Source organism: Arabidopsis lyrata (assembly GCF_000004255.2).
Source record: "Arabidopsis lyrata subsp. lyrata unplaced genomic scaffold ARALYscaffold_1, whole genome shotgun sequence".
NCBI lineage: Eukaryota > Viridiplantae > Streptophyta > Magnoliopsida > Brassicales > Brassicaceae > Arabidopsis > Arabidopsis lyrata.
In genome coordinates, this window is record NW_003302555.1 from 2,366,098 (window position 1) to 2,384,700 (window position 18,603).

Consider the following 18,603-nt stretch of genomic DNA (forward strand, 5'->3'; position numbering starts at 1 on the left):
TGACGCTCAACATATAAATCATGTCAACCATACTAATCTTATTACAATGCAATCATTGAAAACCTATATATGATCAGTTAGAAATCCAAAAAAAAAAAATATATATATATATATATATATATGTGTTTGCCACTAACCCTAAGACAAAATATCTTCTTATCCCATATAATATATACATGCACTTTTAATCTTTTATTAATAACAAAAAGTTATAACGTATAGTCTCATAAGTCAACCGTCATCCATATATACATTTATTTTATATATATATATATATATATATATATATATATATATATATATATTTCATAGTGGATAACAGTTAATTTGATCCTAACCTAATCGCAGAATATATGCTAACATAACCTCATGTGAACACGATCCCGTTCTAAAAATATCTACCTAACCCGATTACTCCCCGCTTAATCATTAGGTCCACCCTATCCGTCTCGATTAATGACTAATCCCCTAAAGAAATCAGTTACCCGATTACTCTCCGCCTAATCCGATTACTTCCCGCCTAATCTGATTACTCTCCGCCTAATTTTACATATCCCAATTTATTTTTGTTATGCAATCATTTAAATTGGGAGTTTGTGATGTTTTACAATAACTTATGTTCAAATTTTAATAAAAATCAGAAAAAATTATCTTTAAAATACAGTTTTATGTGTTTACTGCAATTTTGAAAACAATATTGGATTAATTGTTTTTAAAAATATTAAAATAACCCTAAAACTAATCTCTGACTAATCTCTGATTTTAATCCGATTTTTTGATTAATCGTTAGACTCATACCGAATATCCGACTAGCGTTTAGCGATTTTTCAAACAAGGCGCATAATTAACGCGCATGTTTATATTGATTTTTTCCCAAAGTTTCAAAAGATGCACTTTTTTCTGCCAACTCCAAGATATGGAAGAGCTTTAACAAGTTAGGTTACGCAGTTGGTGACCGGCCCTTCTTTTCTACAAATTTGCATACTTTTCAAAATGTAATGTTTTTTCCTTTTTAAGTAAATTTTGTTGAAAAATAATATGAGTTATGCATAGATCAAATTTTGACAAGTCTCAGAGAGGTGAAATAAGTAATAGAATTGTCAGCTTTTACGTAAAGAGGGGAGAGTTTTTATTATAACACATCATCTGAAAGACTGCAACTGAATATTTGACTATATATTAAAAATAAAGTTGTGTGTGTTGTTCTTATGGAAATGTTGAATGATCTTAGTGCATCCAAACAAACGTTTAAATATCTATGGCCAAACGTTTTTATTTAAAAACTATTGTGAATGAATTGGAAATATATATTTGTTTGTATTTGAAATCGGAAATGCAAATTTCTTGACATTGGAAATACTTACGGAAAAATACATGTTTCTAAGAAAAATAATCCAACTTGTTTTTTTTTTGTGTGGCATCAGGTAAAACTTGTTATCCGTACGAGCATTGATTATCACCAATAGACATGACATTTACGAATAAATGAGACATACCGAACTTCAAATCTTAAAGCCAACGACCACTTATGTCATGACTCATGATATATTATGCAATGCAAGTACAGTCCAAAATCATAATATATACAATTATTAGTCTAACCTTACCTATACATGTCTCATTACTTTCGCTAATTAATAGGACCAAACTTAGTGAGATAAATTAATTACCAACATATCGATATCAGAAGAAATTTACATATCTCTCTGTCGGCAACCATAACAAATACAACCGAACATCACTAAATCTTCAATTGTACTGCAACTCTTGTATGATTCGAAAATTGGATGTTTATCCTTTTTATTTGTTTTTGTATCCATTGTAAACGTCGCGCGCTATCACTAAAAGTAAATGTAGTTTGCATAAATTTTGCTTACCTATCCATGCTTCGTGATAACCATTTGAAACCTTAATCGATGTGAGACTAATTCCATAGTTATGATCTATGATAAATAAATGAGCAAATATGTCAACGTATGCATGAATAGTAGATGGAAAAGTCAAACAATAAATGACCCTGCAGACATAAGAGTAAATGAAATTGATGAAGGCATAGAGAAATGTGAATTGGATGCATAAAAACGTAAAACTTGTTTATGAAAATGCCGGACCTTTTTTTTTACCTTTCACGTTCGTCCATTTTTTTGCTTTGAAAATTGCGTCTTCTCTCTTCTCTCTGTTGTCAGGTTTCTTCTTTCTACCAACTTTCCACTTTTTCGTTGACTTTCTCTTCTTCCGGTCATTGTTTTCCTCGTAGTTATACCATTTTACTCTTTTTCTACACTTTTTAGGTTTCTTCCGCTTTAGGCCGGTAAGGCCAATATAAACTCTTCAAAAGTCCACTTTCTAAAAACATTATTTTGCTATCTAATTCAATCGAAAAGATCCCAAAATAGTAAAAACCAAATGGATACTGTAATATTTCTAATGAAGCAAAACATACACGAATTAGAATGACGATTTCTTTTTACTTTTTTCTTAGATCTTCGACATCGTAGAATGATAGAACATATAGATCCTGAAATGTATATGATGAGTTTTTTTTTTTTTTTATGTAAGCGTGGTATCATTTCTTCAATTCGTATTCATGCTGGTTTCCCATTAATATCGTTGTCCTTTCTTAGAAAACGAAATATAATGATTATATTACATATAAGATGATATGTAGCAAATCAGGTAATCATAACGTCAAAACCATACGCACATTGATTTGCGTATATCAATTAGTTAGTCAGTTATACGCATCAAAACCTAAGATCTAAGTATCGACGGATACATACTGATTACTGAGATAGTACGCATAACTGAATGTTAAGGTAAATAGGTAATGGAAATTATGGAATCATAGAAATGGATAACATCATCATTAAAAAAAAAAAAAAAAAAAAAAGACTCGCTGTCGTTTACGCGTACACGTAACGAATATTTCAATTTAAAATAGTCACGTCGATATCGATCCTTACCTCTTCAACGTGTTTTTTTTTTTTTGGCATATGTTTTGGACCGTTTTTTTTTTTTTATAAATTCTATCGGCTGATCCGGTCAGCTCCGATAGAAACGCACCGAAGTGCTTTAGAGTGGACTTCTCCCCAAAAGACCACCATACTGTTTGTCCCGAGTTTCAAATGTTTTCCGACTAATGTCAGGGATAGCCAAATCGCCTGTTACTGGACTACCAGGTAGTTTTGGACTGTTTTGATTTTGATTCTTCCTACTTGTAAAATTGTATTACTACCGCTTTGGTTATTGTCATTGATTACATATGACTATATGAGACAAACGAAGTTTACATATAAATATAAATGATATAATCCAAATCGGTAGTATTGCACGGGATTTTTTTTTTTCTCAGTTAAGGATCGTAGTGAGGTTAAATAGATCCCTTTTCTCAGTTAAGGATCGTAGTGAGGTTAAATAGATCCCTATAACGTAAAGTCAACACCACTAAGTATTGAAGACATGCACTGACGTGCATAGCGTGTTACCAAAAAAGGATACATATGCATGCTATCGTCAAGACTTCACCACAAAAATAAAAGAAACTATTGACAACAAAATTAAATAAGATAAAACTAATTTCTGAAAAATTCTCCAAGTAGTTTATTTTCTATAATCTATAGCTTAGATCCATAACTCACAATAATTAAAGACAATAATCATCGTCATCTTTGCATGTTCTTCCTTTTTACTTGAAGAATACATATCATCAACACCACTAATTAAGACCGTCTTCATTAGGCATATTGAGGAGAGTGTCTTACAAAATAATTAAAAAATAAATGTTCATATTGTAAAATTATTTCCTTAGAAAATATATGAGACTCTATATCTAAAGTGTCTTCATCAAAACATTTTTACTGAATTCTTATTGTCTTTTAGACACCCATTATATAATTTATAATTAAATTTATGTTAAGACATCTACAAAAGTTATGCAATGGAATGGTCTAATTAAGTATCTTATAATAGCTAATGATCTAAATTAGATTCGATTTAACATGTGTTAATAATTTTGGGTGGTTGTGGATGTATATTTTCCATCCATTGTAAAAGGATATAAATTCGAGTCTCAATTAGTGTTGTTGCATAAAGTCAACTATTTTTGATCCGGTCTAGTTAGTGAGCCGATGAAGCTAAAAACACGAATATATTGTTAGAAATTGAAGATTGGTCATCAGTAGACAAACAATGGAACACGACTTGTGACATCAACCAATACATGGAACTTAATACCATTTATTAACATGTTATATATTTGTTCCCATACATGTAACGATAGTTTTGGAACGTTTGACTAATTAACTAGTCATTCAAAGCATATGTTAAAACCATAAACCCATAAAGCCTCGGTTCAAATCAACGACTTTTGAATTTTTTTTACCGCCCAATACAGAAACGAGAAAAAAGGAGTTTCCTCCTCAGGCAGTACGCAACAATATTAGTGAGACTGGTCGGGTAGGTGACTAACGAGAAAATGCATGTTGACTATATATTTTCCATTTATTTATTTATTATTTTATTGCTTGTGGCAATAAAATAAATTTGAACAAAGAATCTAATGGAGGAGAAACGTGCATGCAAATGTTGCGGAAAAAAATATAATTGGTGAGGTAGTTAAGAGCATGCCGATTTCGTTGAATGTTTTGCTTAAGCACTTTACAAAAACCATTTTTTTCATTTTTTGGGTGGGTTTTCTACGAACTTATATCATGCACTTTATGCTCTTGGCTCAAATATACAGATTTTCACAACCACCGCACAATTTATAACATTTAACAACCCATCATTTCAAGATAACAAGGAATTAAAACAATGGGACATTATTTCAAGCTTGCAGTATAAGAAATAACTGAAAATATTTGGTCGGTTGTTTTATATTGGATTTGTGGTCAAACTATATGCTGGTATCATCATAAGTGAAATTTGTACATTTGAGCTCATTAAAGTTGTAGATAGACCACAAAAAGAAAACGGCTCATGGTATTTATTTATTGCGCAGTCCCCTTGGCGCTACTATAATAATTTAATATGCCAAATTTTTGTATATTATTATTAATGTATATATATTCTGTACAACATCATCTCTAATCAAATAATTAAATAGATCTCCCGACTTGTTCTCATTACATTATGTGTACTGTTTCTACTTTCTACTGATGAGACATGTATCATGTATGATACATGTGGCTTAAGGAGGAGGTCAGTATTGTTGGTGAAGAAATTTGCTACGACAACAACTCTTACCATAACGATCAAATGTAGTGTGACCTAAGGGATACATAGGCAATTAAAATAAAATTCAGTTCAGTTTAGTTCATGTTTTACCGAAATCAAACCTTTTTAGCTCTGGTTTGGGTGCGGTTTGATATAATTATTAAAAACTTCTAGCTCGGGTTTGGTTACACTAAAATATGTTTCACTTGGTTTGGTCCAATTTGGAATTTAAGTAGGTTCGAGAGATTCTTATCAAAGTGAAGCGATACGTATGATATTTTTTATGTAAGATCGCTAACTAGAGAGCAGAGACTAAGCTGGGCCTCCTAAATTCGCAAATCATTTATACGTGCCGAAATTTATGGGCCCTTTATTAAATTAAATAAGCTTCAGTAAAAAGCCCAAATCAACACATCTACATACTGTATTTTTCTCTATGGGACCTTTTTTTATTTTTTGGTAGGCTATGGGATCATTTTTATTGACTAAAAGTAAACAAACCGAATATCATTTAATTTTCATAAATTACATCTATAATCGATATCCAAATTGTCATCGGAAAATATTACATTCCAGAAAGAAAAGAAAAAAAAGACACTCACAAACACTAAACATGTAACACTTAAAACTTATTATGCGCTAGCTATGTTTTCTAAATTTTCTCGAGTTTCATATGACCTGAAAGTTGAAGAGTCTTCGAATATTACTATTAGGTTTTGATATTTTCGTAATCCACAAATATTTCTTTAAGAAATTGAATTTTTTGGCATTCAGCAAAACATAAATCTAAGCTTACAAGCTATATACTATGATTAGGATATTGGTTGGTTAATTCTAATACGACCATCCACGATTACAGTTGAACATTCGTATATTGAAACAATCAACTTTTTTTTGAAATAATCAATGTATATGTATGCATATATAATTTGTTAATAGAAAAAGAACAAAAATCTTAGAAACTTTAAACCTTTTTTCCGAAGAACAAATAACAAAGGTAGTGTACACGTGCTTAGAAAACTTTAAACCTTTTTCTCCGAATCATTGCATTACCAAATCGGACTGTTTCCTTTGATTTTTAGCCGTCCATTCGTATCAGATCAGACTTGATCGGTTAAGATTGCTCTGTGGGCAACCCAAAACCCTAATTGCATCGAAATCGCAGAAAGTTAAAGGCTTATATCCTTTTATTATTTGTTTACGAGAATCAGAGAAAAAGTCGAAACCTTTCTTCGTTTTTTTTTTCGATAAAAGAAAAATCGAAACTTTCCTTGCCCAATTTCCTCTATTTGAGTTGGTTTTTTCAGCGAGCATCTTTAGGGTTTATCACTTTCCTCCTTCGATTCGATTTTCCGATCCTTTTTCTCGCTGTTGCTGGAGATGGCGGAAGAGAGGAGCTTCAACGGCGAAGCGACTGGGCAGGAGGATGAGAGTTTCTTCGATTCTGATCAACAAGCCGATGACGGCAAGTCCACGGAACTGAATCGTAAGATCGGACAGCTCGAGTCTCTGAATCAGGAACTGGCCAGAGATAACGATGAAATCAGTCGTAAAATCGAGAGCTTGAAGGCGGAGATCGAGGAGCTGAGAGGAGCCGAATCCAAGGCCAGGCGTAAGATGGGTGAGATGGAGCGAGAGATTGACAAGTCCGATGAGGAGAGGAAGGTTCTTGAAGCCATAGCTTCGAGAGCTTCGGAGTTAGAGACCGAAGTTGCACGGTTGCAGCATGAACTGATCACGGCAAAGACGGAAGGAGAAGACGTTACGGCGGAGGCGGAGAAGCTCCGTTCTGAGATTTCACAGAGAGGTGATGGAATTGAGGAATTGGAGAAAGAGGTCGCTGGTTTAAGGACTGTTAAGGAGGAGAATGAGAAGAGAATGAAGGAATTGGAGACAAAGCTTGGTGCTTTGGAGGTGAAGGAGTTAGAGGAGAAGAACAAAAAGTTCCGAGCAGAGGAAGAGATGAGGGAGAAGATTGACAGTAAGGAGAAGGAGGTGGATGATTTGAAGAAGAAGATTAAGAGTTTGGAATCAGATGTAGCTAAAGGGAAAGCAGAGTTGCAGAAGTGGATTTCAGAGAAGATGGTTGTGGAAGAGGCGTTGAAAGATTCAGAGAAGAAGGTGGTGGCTTTGGAATCAGAGATTGTGGAGTTACAGAAACAGATGGATGATGCTGAGAAGATGATCAGTGGATTGAAGAATATGGTTGAGCCCCTTAATGGTATTGAGTTCAAGTCATGGTCGCCGACTGTGACTAGTGCTGGTTCTGGTGGAGCTTTGGCAGCGGTTGCAGTTGCAGTGGCGGGAGCAGCTGTTGTCTGCTACATTTACCACTCGAGGAGGGGTTGATTTCGAGGTAGACTTTATATGAATTTGATTTCTTTGTTTCAAAAGTGTTTCCTACGTAACTTTCTTGTTCTGTGCTCGAGAATTTGATTGGTTTCACAATTTTGGAGTCTTCTTTATTGTGTGTTTGCTTACTTTTTCTTCATTACAAATGTTCTTGGCAACAATCAAAAGATTGAAAAAAAAAACCACAAGTTTATGAAAAACAGCAAGAGGAATTAAAAGTAAACGACACAATCCGAAATCACTCTCAAGAAAACGGAAGTAAATACTCAGAACATAGTTTGAAAACTGGGTGGGATCTTTTTCTCTCCTCTGTTTCTTCAAGTAGCTGATGACGATGATGATGCCTTGAGAAGATCAAGAACTCCACAACAGTTCTTCCACCATGGCGTCTCGACCTCACGATCACCTGCCGCTAGGAGTGGCTGCAATTATATTAAATACGAGTATTATTAGACTCTTGTCTTTGTCTCCTATCTAATTTTGGCCCAAGATATATAAGAATTTGAAGTTTTCTTTTGGTGTTTCGATTGGAACCTGATCGTCTGTGGATACGGGTAAGTCACGGTTTGCGGTTGTGGCTGCTGAGTCAGCGCTACCGGTAAAGTGTGTAACAGCGCCCAAGATTTTGGAGGAGACTTCACCTTTCTTCTCCTCCAATCCGTGCAACAGGGTTTTGGCTCCATCTATGCCTCTTGACACCACATTGTCAACTGCATCCTTCACGACATCGGTCTTGGCGTTTTCAGCAGAGGCGATAACGGTTTGTTTGGCTTCACCAAGGGCAGAGGTGGCCTTTTGCAAAAGGGAGTCGGCCATTGTTTTACTCTGTCTCTGTTGCGTGTTTTATTCGACCAGACGTAGGAAATTATAAGAAAAAAAAGAGGAGAGATATATAGTGAGAGATAAAAGGGGCAAATTTAGAGCTGTCCAAATTGGCCGCGGCTGTTTCAACGTCCTAAACGTGACTTCCTTTATCTAATCTTAACACTAATATTAAACTGCTGATTAGTTTTGTTTGTGTGGAGAAGACATCATTTGAAAATGATAACTACTATTGACTATTATTGGTAAAAACACCTGCGCTCTAATTATATCAAGGCGACCAATGTTTTACACATACATAAACCTTATTTAATCATCGCTGCATGAGTCTGAGCCTCAAGCAACACATTATGTAATAATACAACACACGTGGAGTTTCAGTTTGTAGGATAAAGTTTTGAAACTGGAACACATGCTCTATACTATCCTCTTACAGATGCATAGCCTGAAGTCTCGTATTTGCCTCCCCACCTGTGAATTTCCAATGGCACATTATCAAAACATAAGGGATTGTTTTCTCAGGAATCCTTCAGTTCAAAAGAAAGTTTCAGAGTTGGGTTTACTATCCCTTAAACCGACCTGTTTTCTTCTGTTTCAGGGATTTGAAGCTCAATATCATCCTCAAAGGGCTTCAACACCGAGTTGATTTTCTCGTCATCCACCTCATCTAATGTCGCTGGATTCCACTGCACCAAACCCAATCATAGAAGCTTGTAAGTATGTAAGATGCGATTTCGGTTCTAAGTAACTCAAATATTGCTTTCTCGAGTGGACACATACCTTTGGAGAATTGTCTTTGTCTATGGTCAGAGCCCTTATACCCTGCGAGTTATTACACAGAATCAGAAAAAGAATATACAGTAGTAATAGTATCATGATGCTACGATTTCCTAAAACGCAAAACCATAAATGATTGCAGTATTTGCATCTGTTTTCTACCTCATACATATCAGGGGATATGGTTTTCCTCAAGATATTCACGGTGAGCCGAAACTCTTTCTTCAGGCAATCACTCAGCGTTTGTTTCCTACCTTCACGGATCTGGAAAATTTAGGCAGCAAGAATCACTCAATTCCAACACTAAGAGGAAATCTGCAGGGAAAAATTTACGAAAGAATAGACTCATATATGTCACAAGTACGTAACAAGAATTGCTGATTATTGTTGGCCAGAGCCTTCAACTTTATGCCATTTTACAACATTAGCTCGAAAGTTAAACCATTTTCTCAACCAATATTAGTGCTTTATGAACTTGACAGGGTATTCTTGTTCACCGTTAAATTTCAATGGAGAGATACACCAAGAAGTATATGATAACAAGGAAATCATCTAACAAATAACAATTACCGATCGCAGTACTATCTTCAACCCTGTGGGTGACGATCGCTTTAGACCTTTGATGACTGGAGTAATCCATTCATTCCCTTCTTTGCTTGCTTCAGCTTCCTGTAAGAGGACCAGATATATTTCATACCGATGAATAGAGCCGGAATGACTTCTGTTCCAGGAAAATCGGAAGACTTACAAATGCTTGTATGATTTGCTTCACACTTTCTTTTGAGAAACACTCATTGATTACAGACTGCCTGCAGATCAGCCATAGCCCAAAGTTAATACCGTCTTCTTGCGTATACACACCAGTGGGGAAAAAGATTAAAGAGTCTCAAGCATGAAGAAATGCAATATATATAAAAGATGTTTTACTTGTTAAGGATGCTGTCTTTGTCAATGTTGACTTTCTCGGAGAATTCTTCAATTGTGGATCGGACTACATCCACGTCTCCTGAGTCTAAACTCACAAGCTGTGCCTCCAGATCCATCAATTTCTGACAATAAGAAAAGATGTGAAAGAAAGCATTCCACTCATCATTTCTAGAACAACTGTAGAATCTGTCCGCATTCAAGCTCCAGGATAATAGTCAGAGATTCCAAAAACATTGCTAAAGTTTCAGATGATAAATGTAAAGTTGCAAGACAGCTCAATAACATTAGCGGATATATGTACATCCTAAATCAATCAAATCTAAGGAAAGCATTCTCAAACACTCACACCAGAAGGTACAAAATGTGTTGCCATTCCAATTGCTACAAGTTCTTTGCCGTTCAATCTTGCCCCAGTTAAAGCCAAGAACTCTCCTGCAAAACTCAAAGTACATAAGATATTCGCCAATGCCTAGCTGGAAACAACATTTGTTTTTTTTTACTGGTTTAGCAGTTACCTAAATGACCAGGAAGATGTGAATGGATGTAGGAGAACCCGCAATCAGTGTGAAACCCGAAACTTGCTTCTGGAGTCGCGAAAACCTATCAATGAAAGTAGTTAAAGCTATACTTGTTACTGTGCCATTATACACAAATAAAATGTGAAGCAGACTAAACTTAAAACTCACAGTTTTCTCTGTCACAACTGAAAACTTCATTGGAACCATCAATGATGCACCTCCACCCATCGATATTCCATTAACAAGAGAAACCTATACAATTCCATTCAGTTAAATACTCCTCAAGAAGACACTTTCATACAATGAAATTTGGAGCAATACTAAAACCCACCTGTGTCTTCTTGTATGTGTGGATATGATAGCAAAGCCAGTACATCCGGTAAACAACCTCAAGGCAAGAATCCTCTGTTAAAAACGACATATCATCCTTCAGTTATGTCAAAATCTCTTCGAATGTGTTATTTTTGATAAAACATGATGATTCTGTTAGCTTCTTACTTGATTCCTGGCCGTGATAAAACACCTTTAGATCACCACCGGCGGAGAAAGCTCTACCTGCACCCTGCACAAATAAGCTATGTTAAGAAATTAATCTACAGTAGTAGAAAATCATCAACAGCCAATGACCAAAAAAATCAAACCTTGATCAATATCAGCTTTGTTTGGTTATCCTTCTCCCACAATTCGAGATATTCTGCAAGCTTGAGGACCTGAGTTTCAAATTTTTCGATTAGGCGGCTTTCAGCATCTAGAAGAGGACAATATTATCAGCTTCTGATCTTAAATCTTAAAGTACCACTTCCGGAGAGATGACATTCAGCTGACGAGGGCGGTTTAGAACAGTCAATCTCACAGAACCTTTTTCCTCAATAACAACCTGTAAGAGTGCCAGATTCCAAACGTTTGATGATGGTTTACGACTGAATCATGAAGAAGAATACACAGTATAAAGACTGAAAAAGGAAAGATTACCGGCTCATCAATGTTTTGATCTCCTTGAGACATCTCCAGCTTTCTCAAACGTCAACAACAACTTACTAATCTGGTAAAAAAAAGCACATGAGTTTGAAAGAGTCGGATATGAAAAACGATCTCAAACGACCAAACTACACTGGCAAGAAATTCCACAAAACTTCAGACCCAATGTGACAAATGCCAAAATTTACGAACTTACAAACCTCCCAAGATTGTTCTATACTGCATCCACCAAAAACAAGAACACAAACTCTATTCAAAATATAAACTTTATGATCGTAGAATGAGCATTTCAAACTAAAATTCTACTCTTCCAAGCAACGAATAAATGGATAAAAACGAATACATAAAAGTGGCAAAACCTAAACCCAACAACCTCTCACAAAAGTGAAGAAGCTAAAAGTGAAATCAAATGAGAGAGAGAGAGAAAAAGGGATAACCTTGCAAAAGGGGTCTGGTGAGGAATGGAGCTCCAACTGTCCCATTTATATAACCTCTGAGTATTATTTGTTCAGTCATTGTGAAAATGGCAGGTGAAGCTAATAATCATCACACAGGAGGGGTTTGGTAGGAAAAGACTCTCTCATCAAACCTTTTAGCTTCTTCTACCTAACATTTTTGGACCTTTTTATACAAAAGTAAATAAACAAGCAGATGAATCTGATGGGCTTACTCTTTGCAACCAAAGGCCCATCCACCATTAAAGCTCTAAAAACAAGTATCTTCCCTTCTTCTTCAAGGAGCTCTTTTTCTCTCTTCCGCCTTGAATGAGTAAAGCGAGGGTTCTGCTAAAACCCTCTTTGCTCACCACTTGCTTAACCAGAGCCACGACCTTCTTCTCCTCTGTTTCTCAGTTACGCTCTATCTCTCATCAGATGGAGATGGAGCCTTCCGATTCGGAGCGTTACTGTTATGATCCGGTACTGCGATGGAATCCTCAAGTGGAAGACTACTTCACTAAAGCTTATGGACCTGATCACTTTGCTCGCATTTCAAAGGCTCTCACGTACTTATCTTCTCAACTGTCTATCATTCTCATCTACTTCTAAAGCAACATTACTCCCGAATTTCTCCTTAATCGAATTGATTTTGTCTCTTTTGGTTGTTGTGATGTGTGTGAGCTTCTACTTCATATTATCCAGTTTTTAAGTCTAGCTATAGTAACTGAATTAAAAAACTTTCTCACATTCTTCTTGCGTCTGCACTAGTTAGTGTTGGTACATTATGCTCGACTCTTATATATTTTTTTTTTGTTTTTGTTCCATATTAGGCGCCCATCTTCCTACTCCTGCATTAGGGTGAACACAGTTAAAACAACAAGTGATGCTGTTATCGAAAAGCTTACAAAAATTTTAAACGATTCGGAGGAGGGCTTGAAGCTTGTACAACCAGATGGAAGTAGTCCCATCGCCAAGTGTCAGATACCTGGTTTGGATTATGTTGTTTTGGTCAATGGTTCAGGCCCACATAGAATTGAATATGACTCTGGTCTTGAAATCCCTCCCAAGGAGGTACTAGTGAGCAGGAAGTGTGCTGAAGCAGTTCTAAGAGGAGCCCAGGTAACCTTGACTTTCTCTCAATGAAATTATTCGGGCTTAAGGTATTCCATTGAGAGGCTAAGCTTCTATCCTGTTACTATGCTGTTGGGAGTTGGTTTGGAATATGAATCCCTATCTTGGTTGTATTTCGTTATAGTTTTTGACAATCTAGGTGAGAAACTCCGGGCTTTAAGTGAACAAATATGTACTTATTTCTCTTATGGCTCCTTTGGTAGGTCTATGTTCCAGGTGTACTGGCTTGCACTGCCCATGTTGAGAAAGGAGATGCGGTTGCTGTCTGTGTTGCTATGGAACAACCTGGTGATGAAGGTGACTGGAGTGTTAATATGACTCGTGGGACCACTCTCCAGGGTCTGTCAACAGGCAAGAATCAGAATTGTTTCTTTTGCTTTGGTCACTATAAAATAAGTGCAGGAACCTATCATATGATTGACCATTACTTTGTTTCACAGTAACTGAAACCCGAAGAATAGGTCTTTGATTTATTAAGAGTTTTACGTGTTAGGTTGTAATTGATCAAAGGTGCTATTATATGAGTAACAAATTATGGCAGCCAAAAGAGTCATACAATTCTCTGGAATGCATTCAAATTTTAAAGAGTAGTTTTCCTCAGTAAACCATTCGTATTGGATAAGCTTGCTCTCCAGTAGCTTGTCTTGAAAGTGCTATATTGTCCATGGTTGTTATATAAGTTTTAGGGTTGCCAACTAACAAATCTTGTGCAATGTTTTTAACTCAAAACAGTTGAAATGTAATTGTAGATCCTTACTATCGTGAACGCAGTGGACTATATATCGGCATGGGAACAGCTATGTTGTCAAGGGCTGGGATGTTTCGTGTTCCTCATGGAATTGCGGTGGATTTGAGCAATAGAGTTTTCAGATTGCCTTCTTTACATAGTAAGATTCTTCTTTTGCTCTAGCTCTAGGTTTGCTTTGTACTTCAGCTTACAATTTATGACTCTCAGTATCTTATCTCATCATGGGGCATTGCTCTTACATTGTCGTTTTCGCTCCTTAGATGTCCTTGAGGGGGAAATCTTTCTTCAAAACCTGCCAAGTATTATTGTTGCTCATGCTCTTGGTAAGTCATATTAATTTTCGGCCTACAGTATGCTTATCCATTCACCCCTTTTAATGATTTAGTTTACAAATGTCCATAATTCAAATAAAGTAGATCCTAGATAGTAGATACGATGAGAAGGCCACAGTAATACAAGATTGACGAGATCCTAAATTCTTATCTTGGCTGCACAGATCCTCAGAAAGGGGAGAGAATATTAGATATGTGTGCAGCACCTGGAGGGAAGACTACTGCAATTGCTATACTTATGAATGATGAGGGAGAGATAGTGGCAGCAGATAGATCTCATAACAAGGTTCAGTTTCTTATGATTAAGTAATATTTATTGAAACAGACATGATTTCTGTTGGGGTTGACTTGCTTGCCAATTTACATTGAAGGCTTAGAACACAAAACACAATTTCTGGTTTGGATTGCAAAATTACATGCTCTAATTAGTTCGTTTACTGTTTTCCAAAACGCAGGTGCTGAATGTCCAAAAATTGTCTGCTGAAATGGGATTAAGCTGCATAACTACATGTAAATTGGATGCACTAAAATCTGTCTGTATTCCAAACCCACCCAATGATTCCACAACAATAGTTAACAGTGATAATAATAGTTCCATGACCAGCCATTCTGAATTATCATCAAGAGAAGAAATGACATCACTTGCTTCTAGAAAATCCAAGGCTGACAAATCATGGGAGGAAAATGGTAATTAAGCTACTCTCTCATAGTGTTTGCTTGGTTTAGTTGTTTTCTTCCAAATGTTGGCCTCTTTATTTACTAGGTGAGAGTACCTCAACAAATTTGCCATGTTTGACCTTAGTTATGACTTTGGCATCAAACAGATACAGAACATAACTTTACTAAATTGGTATCTGTAGCCCATTATCTCACGTGTATGCATGTGTATTCCTATATGTATTTTCCGGTTGTTTTCAAAAACTAAGCCTGATTTTCCCATTTTATCACCCATGTTTTAGCCAGCCCTGAACAGACAAATGGAGGGAATAATGTTAGCCAAGCTGACATCAGGAAGAATAAAGGAAGGTTGAAAAATGGTCGCGGAAGAACTCAATGCCAAGGTGGAAGGGTTGGAAAGTCACAAGGTTTCCCGCCTGATAGTTTCGATAGGGTTCTTTTAGATGCTCCTTGTTCTGCCCTTGGCTTGAGACCTCGTCTTTTCGCTGGACTGGTAAGATAAAAGTATCTACTTCGCATGAGTTAACAACGTGTACACATTGTAGTTTTTGTGTCAACATGTGATTTAGCCTTAGCTTAAGCACTTGGATGTGGCGGAAATATGATTTCTAGTAACTTCTTGAAGCAATATATATACTGATATACATGTAGACCAAAATCTTAAGTGTTTGTAGTAATTCAGAGTAAAACCTGTGTTTCCTCCTTCTTCATGTTTCTAAGATTTTTCAGAGGGTGGTAACTTGTGGAATGAATTTGCTTATTTCTTGTAGGAGACTGTCATATCTTTGAGAGACCATGGACGGTACCAGCGGAAAATGTTGGACCAGGCTGTTCAATTGGTTCGCGTTGGTGGAATTCTCGTATACTCAACGTAAGTATGCGAACATAATCTGAAATCTGTTAAATTCTGAATATGCATTATCCAAGCTATGCAGCTCAGTCACAGTCTTGAGGAACTGAGAGTTACTGCAATCTTACCTGGGATAATTTGTTTGCCATTTTGCTAGGTGCACGATTAACCCTAGCGAGAATGAGGCTGTGGTTCGCTATGCTCTAGATAAATACAGATTTCTTTCTTTAGCACCACAGGTTTGGATCTAAAATACCCCTTTCGTTGTCAAGTTCAAAGCACATAAAACATCTAAGAAACTGTTTGAGATCTTTGCAAATATTGAATTAGGATCTTGTTCGTTGTTCTAATGTATCTTCATGTGGTTCTGTCTTGTTGAAGCATCCTAGGATTGGAGGACCTGGTCTAGTTGGTCGATGTGAATTCCCCGACGGATATATCGAGTAAGTATATATACCCATTAGGGTCAATCAACAAAGCATAGCTTAAAATATATTGATGATGATAAGAAGAGATGGCTCTCATTTACGGACTATAAATTCCAATTAACAAAACCGAGTGATGTTTTGCAGGGAGTGGTTAAAACCTGGTGAAGAAGAAATGGTTCAGAAATTCGACCCATCATCTGAGCTCGATACCATCGGGTTCTTTATAGCTAAGTTCAGCGTCGGCCCCAAGGATTAGGATCTCAAAATGCTGATTCCTTATCCAAGACATTCCCACAAAAAAATGGTGGTTTATACATTTGTCTTTGAATTTTAGATTGTATTTTTTGATTGATCTCGTTTTTAAATGAGATGTATAATATTGTTTTGATAACATAAAGCAGTTATACATTAATTAGACAACACTTTAGTTGGTTCTTCCTCTTGTTCATCCCACAAGCTGTTTGGCTTCAAGAGTCTTCTCGTACTCTTCAATGGACTTGAAGAGCTCAGAGAAATTGCCTTTGCCAAAGCCACCACATCCTCCACTCTGGTAAGCCTTCCCTTCCTCATCTTTCATCATGCATCCTACTCTCTGGATTATCTCTATAAATATCGTTGGCCTATTAACACAATCGTAAACAAGAGATTGCTTAGTAAACTGTAATATGTTTATCATCCATTGGATTGTTAGGGAAGTGTAACATGTTTTACATCAAATGAACTGTACCTGTCACCAAGTGGTTTTGTGAAGATTTGAAGCAACGTCCCTTGATCATCTCTGTCTACAAGAATCCCTAATTCCTCACACTCCTTGATCTGTTCATCGCTCAGCACGTCGCCGACCCGTTTCTTCAGATTCTGGTAGTAAGTAGGCGGAGGAGAAGGCATGAAGTCGAATCCTCCAATACTGCTCCTCTTCCTCATCTCTCTCAGGGTCCTGAATATATCTTCACTCATCAGAGCCAGATGTTGTAGCCCTGCGCCTTCGTTGTGTTCCAAATACGTCTGAATCTGACTCTTCCTCTTCGTACCGTGCACTGGCTCGTTAATCGGCAGAAGAACCATTTCATCATTGTTAGCCAGCACCGCTGAATTTAAACCGCTCTCGGCGGTTCCCACGTCGTCTGCTGTGAACTCTGCGAATTGGTGGAAACCAGTGAACCCCGCGACATAAGTCAAAGCCGGACCAAGTTCCGGAACGTTACCCACGGCGTGGTCAAGCCGACGTATACCGTAATCCAATGGAAACGACGACGTATCCTCCACAGGCTCAAATCCTGGCAAGAATTCAGATTTATCGGTGTTTCCGCCTTTATAACTAACATATCGGAGAACGACATCGCCGTATAGTTTAACCTCAGCAATCGTAACTGATTCGTCGAGGACGATAGGAGGCGACGAAGGAATAGCACCATTAGCGACACTGATGGAGAAAGCTGACTCTGCGTCTTCTACTTCAATCGCAACGGCTCTTACGCCGAGACCATGTGAAGAGAAGAAGGAACGACAAGAGACGTGATCGAAACTTGGGATAGAAGCTGTCATTGTCGGTTTAATTTCTCCGGCGGAGAAAGACGGGGAGTAGGGAGCAGTGAAAAGGAATCGGAGGTCGCCGGAGGTGAGTAGGTAAGAGGCGTGAACCATGTTTCCAGTGGAGAGATCGGATTTGGCGGAGAACCTCATCCCGAGACCCCAGGAGAAGCGACGAGCGACGTTGGTGGCGTCGCCGCACCAGAACTCGATGTGGTGGAAGCACTTAACCTTGAATTTATCAGACTTTGGATTCTTCCTAACGAACTTGGAAAATCCGACGAGCTTGAATCCCGGCGACGACGCAGCGCCGTCATCATGGTGTTGATTCTCCGAAACGGCAGCGTTCTCGTGGCCCATTGATTTCACCAACTCTGCTATTCCAGCTCAACGTAACACAACAATACGACGGATTTTATTGATTAAAATTAGTATTTTAGAGGTAAGAAAGGAAAAAAGATCGTCTCGTGTGTGTCTGAGAATGTCAGGTCAACAGATGTGGACTGTTAGTGGACATCGGAGGGTACACGTGTACGGTCAGATGTTGATTCAAAGATAACGTTCCGTGATGGATCTCCCTGCTTCCTCTTTGGCTGATCCTTGTCCAGTTACAGAATGCTGACGTGTAAGACCTATCTACCGTTTAGAATATCAAAAAAACGAATGAAAACTACTATCCAACCATATTATATGGACGAGGCAAACATGAAATCTAGTGTTTGGTAATTCGATAGTTTTGGTGGTGTTTGAGATTGGAGACTTGTAAAAGACTGAACCACTAATGTAATCTTTTTTATCTGTTAATGACAATCTTCTCATACTTTGTATATGTAATGACCCGTTTGGTCGAATCTTCGTTTGCCTAATTGCATATGACAATG

At 37.2% G+C, this 18,603-nt stretch overlaps 5 protein-coding genes across 6 annotated transcripts; 2 read left to right on the forward strand and 3 right to left on the reverse strand.

The window, feature by feature from the left end:
- Window positions 1-6,407: 6,407 nt before the first annotated feature.
- LOC110225033 (peroxisomal and mitochondrial division factor 2) lies at window positions 6,408-7,679 on the forward strand. The gene has a single exon (XM_021013577.1). The coding sequence runs from the start codon at window positions 6,595-6,597 to the stop codon at window positions 7,561-7,563; it is 969 nt and encodes a 322-aa protein (XP_020869236.1). The 5' UTR covers window positions 6,408-6,594; the 3' UTR covers window positions 7,564-7,679.
- LOC9328409 lies at window positions 6,526-8,517 on the reverse strand. The gene is made up of 2 exons (XM_002892301.2): window positions 8,101-8,517; window positions 6,526-7,988 (listed from the first exon to the last, which is right to left on the reverse strand). Exons 1-2 carry the CDS (start codon window positions 8,380-8,382, stop codon window positions 7,884-7,886), a joined length of 387 nt encoding a protein of 128 aa, XP_002892347.1. The 5' UTR covers window positions 8,383-8,517; the 3' UTR covers window positions 6,526-7,883.
- Window positions 8,518-8,606: 89 nt separating this feature from the next.
- On the reverse strand, window positions 8,607-12,199 carry LOC9328410 (3-hydroxyisobutyryl-CoA hydrolase-like protein 5). 2 transcript variants are annotated; one of them, XM_021013576.1, is made up of 17 exons: window positions 12,026-12,118; window positions 11,789-11,807; window positions 11,583-11,652; window positions 11,407-11,487; window positions 11,252-11,320; window positions 11,109-11,172; window positions 10,942-11,015; window positions 10,779-10,862; window positions 10,608-10,692; window positions 10,439-10,524; window positions 10,093-10,214; window positions 9,914-9,974; window positions 9,736-9,834; window positions 9,328-9,429; window positions 9,169-9,210; window positions 8,968-9,074; window positions 8,628-8,859 (listed from the first exon to the last, which is right to left on the reverse strand). In XM_021013576.1, exons 3-17 carry the CDS (start codon window positions 11,613-11,615, stop codon window positions 8,811-8,813), a joined length of 1,158 nt encoding a protein of 385 aa, XP_020869235.1. In that variant the 5' UTR covers window positions 11,616-11,652; window positions 11,789-11,807; window positions 12,026-12,118; the 3' UTR covers window positions 8,628-8,810. The 2 variants fall into 2 exon arrangements, with proteins under 2 accessions (XP_020869234.1, XP_020869235.1); XM_021013575.1 differs by lacking the exon at window positions 11,789-11,807 and having other exon boundaries at window positions 8,607-8,859; window positions 12,026-12,199.
- A 73-nt stretch (window positions 12,200-12,272) lies between these two features.
- Window positions 12,273-16,622, forward strand: LOC9328411 (putative methyltransferase NSUN6). Its single transcript, XM_002889563.2, has 12 exons — window positions 12,273-12,591; window positions 12,856-13,144; window positions 13,360-13,507; window positions 13,906-14,043; window positions 14,165-14,227; window positions 14,401-14,522; window positions 14,692-14,923; window positions 15,196-15,407; window positions 15,685-15,785; window positions 15,922-16,003; window positions 16,146-16,207; window positions 16,337-16,622. Exons 1-12 carry the CDS (start codon window positions 12,353-12,355, stop codon window positions 16,446-16,448), a joined length of 1,800 nt encoding a protein of 599 aa, XP_002889609.1. The 5' UTR covers window positions 12,273-12,352; the 3' UTR covers window positions 16,449-16,622.
- On the reverse strand, window positions 16,515-18,135 carry LOC9325674 (4-hydroxyphenylpyruvate dioxygenase). Its single transcript, XM_002892303.2, has 2 exons — window positions 16,920-18,135; window positions 16,515-16,812 (listed from the first exon to the last, which is right to left on the reverse strand). Exons 1-2 carry the CDS (start codon window positions 18,080-18,082, stop codon window positions 16,638-16,640), a joined length of 1,338 nt encoding a protein of 445 aa, XP_002892349.1. The 5' UTR covers window positions 18,083-18,135; the 3' UTR covers window positions 16,515-16,637.
- Window positions 18,136-18,603: the final 468 nt, after the last annotated feature.

What these genes read in the sequence shown, in the direction of transcription:
- LOC110225033 (XM_021013577.1), top strand. Translation starts at nt 6,595, where the DNA reads ATGGCGGAAGAGAGGAGCTTCAACGGCGAAGCGACTGGGCAGGAGGAT.
- LOC9328409 (XM_002892301.2), bottom strand. Translation starts at nt 8,382, where the DNA reads ATGGCCGACTCCCTTTTGCAAAAGGCCACCTCTGCCCTTGGTGAAGCC. An exon ending in CCGTATCCACAGACGATCAG is followed by an intron (nt 7,989 to 8,100) that starts GTTCCAATCGAA and finishes ATATAATTGCAG; the next exon opens with CCACTCCTAGCGGCAGGTGA.
- LOC9328410 (XM_021013575.1), bottom strand. Translation starts at nt 11,615, where the DNA reads ATGTCTCAAGGAGATCAAAACATTGATGAGCCG. An exon ending in AAAGACAGCATCCTTAACAA is followed by an intron (nt 9,975 to 10,092) that starts GTAAAACATCTT and finishes GCTGATCTGCAG; the next exon opens with GCAGTCTGTAATCAATGAGT. An exon ending in AGCAAATCATACAAGCATTT is followed by an intron (nt 9,835 to 9,913) that starts GTAAGTCTTCCG and finishes GTCCTCTTACAG; the next exon opens with GAAGCTGAAGCAAGCAAAGA.
- LOC9328411 (XM_002889563.2), top strand. Translation starts at nt 12,353, where the DNA reads ATGAGTAAAGCGAGGGTTCTGCTAAAACCCTCTTTGCTCACCACTTGC. An exon ending in TTCTTTCTTTAGCACCACAG is followed by an intron (nt 16,004 to 16,145) that starts GTTTGGATCTAA and finishes GTCTTGTTGAAG; the next exon opens with CATCCTAGGATTGGAGGACC. An exon ending in TTCCCCGACGGATATATCGA is followed by an intron (nt 16,208 to 16,336) that starts GTAAGTATATAT and finishes GATGTTTTGCAG; the next exon opens with GGAGTGGTTAAAACCTGGTG.
- LOC9325674 (XM_002892303.2), bottom strand. Translation starts at nt 18,082, where the DNA reads ATGGGCCACGAGAACGCTGCCGTTTCGGAGAATCAACACCATGATGAC. An exon ending in ACAAAACCACTTGGTGACAG is followed by an intron (nt 16,813 to 16,919) that starts GTACAGTTCATT and finishes TTGTGTTAATAG; the next exon opens with GCCAACGATATTTATAGAGA.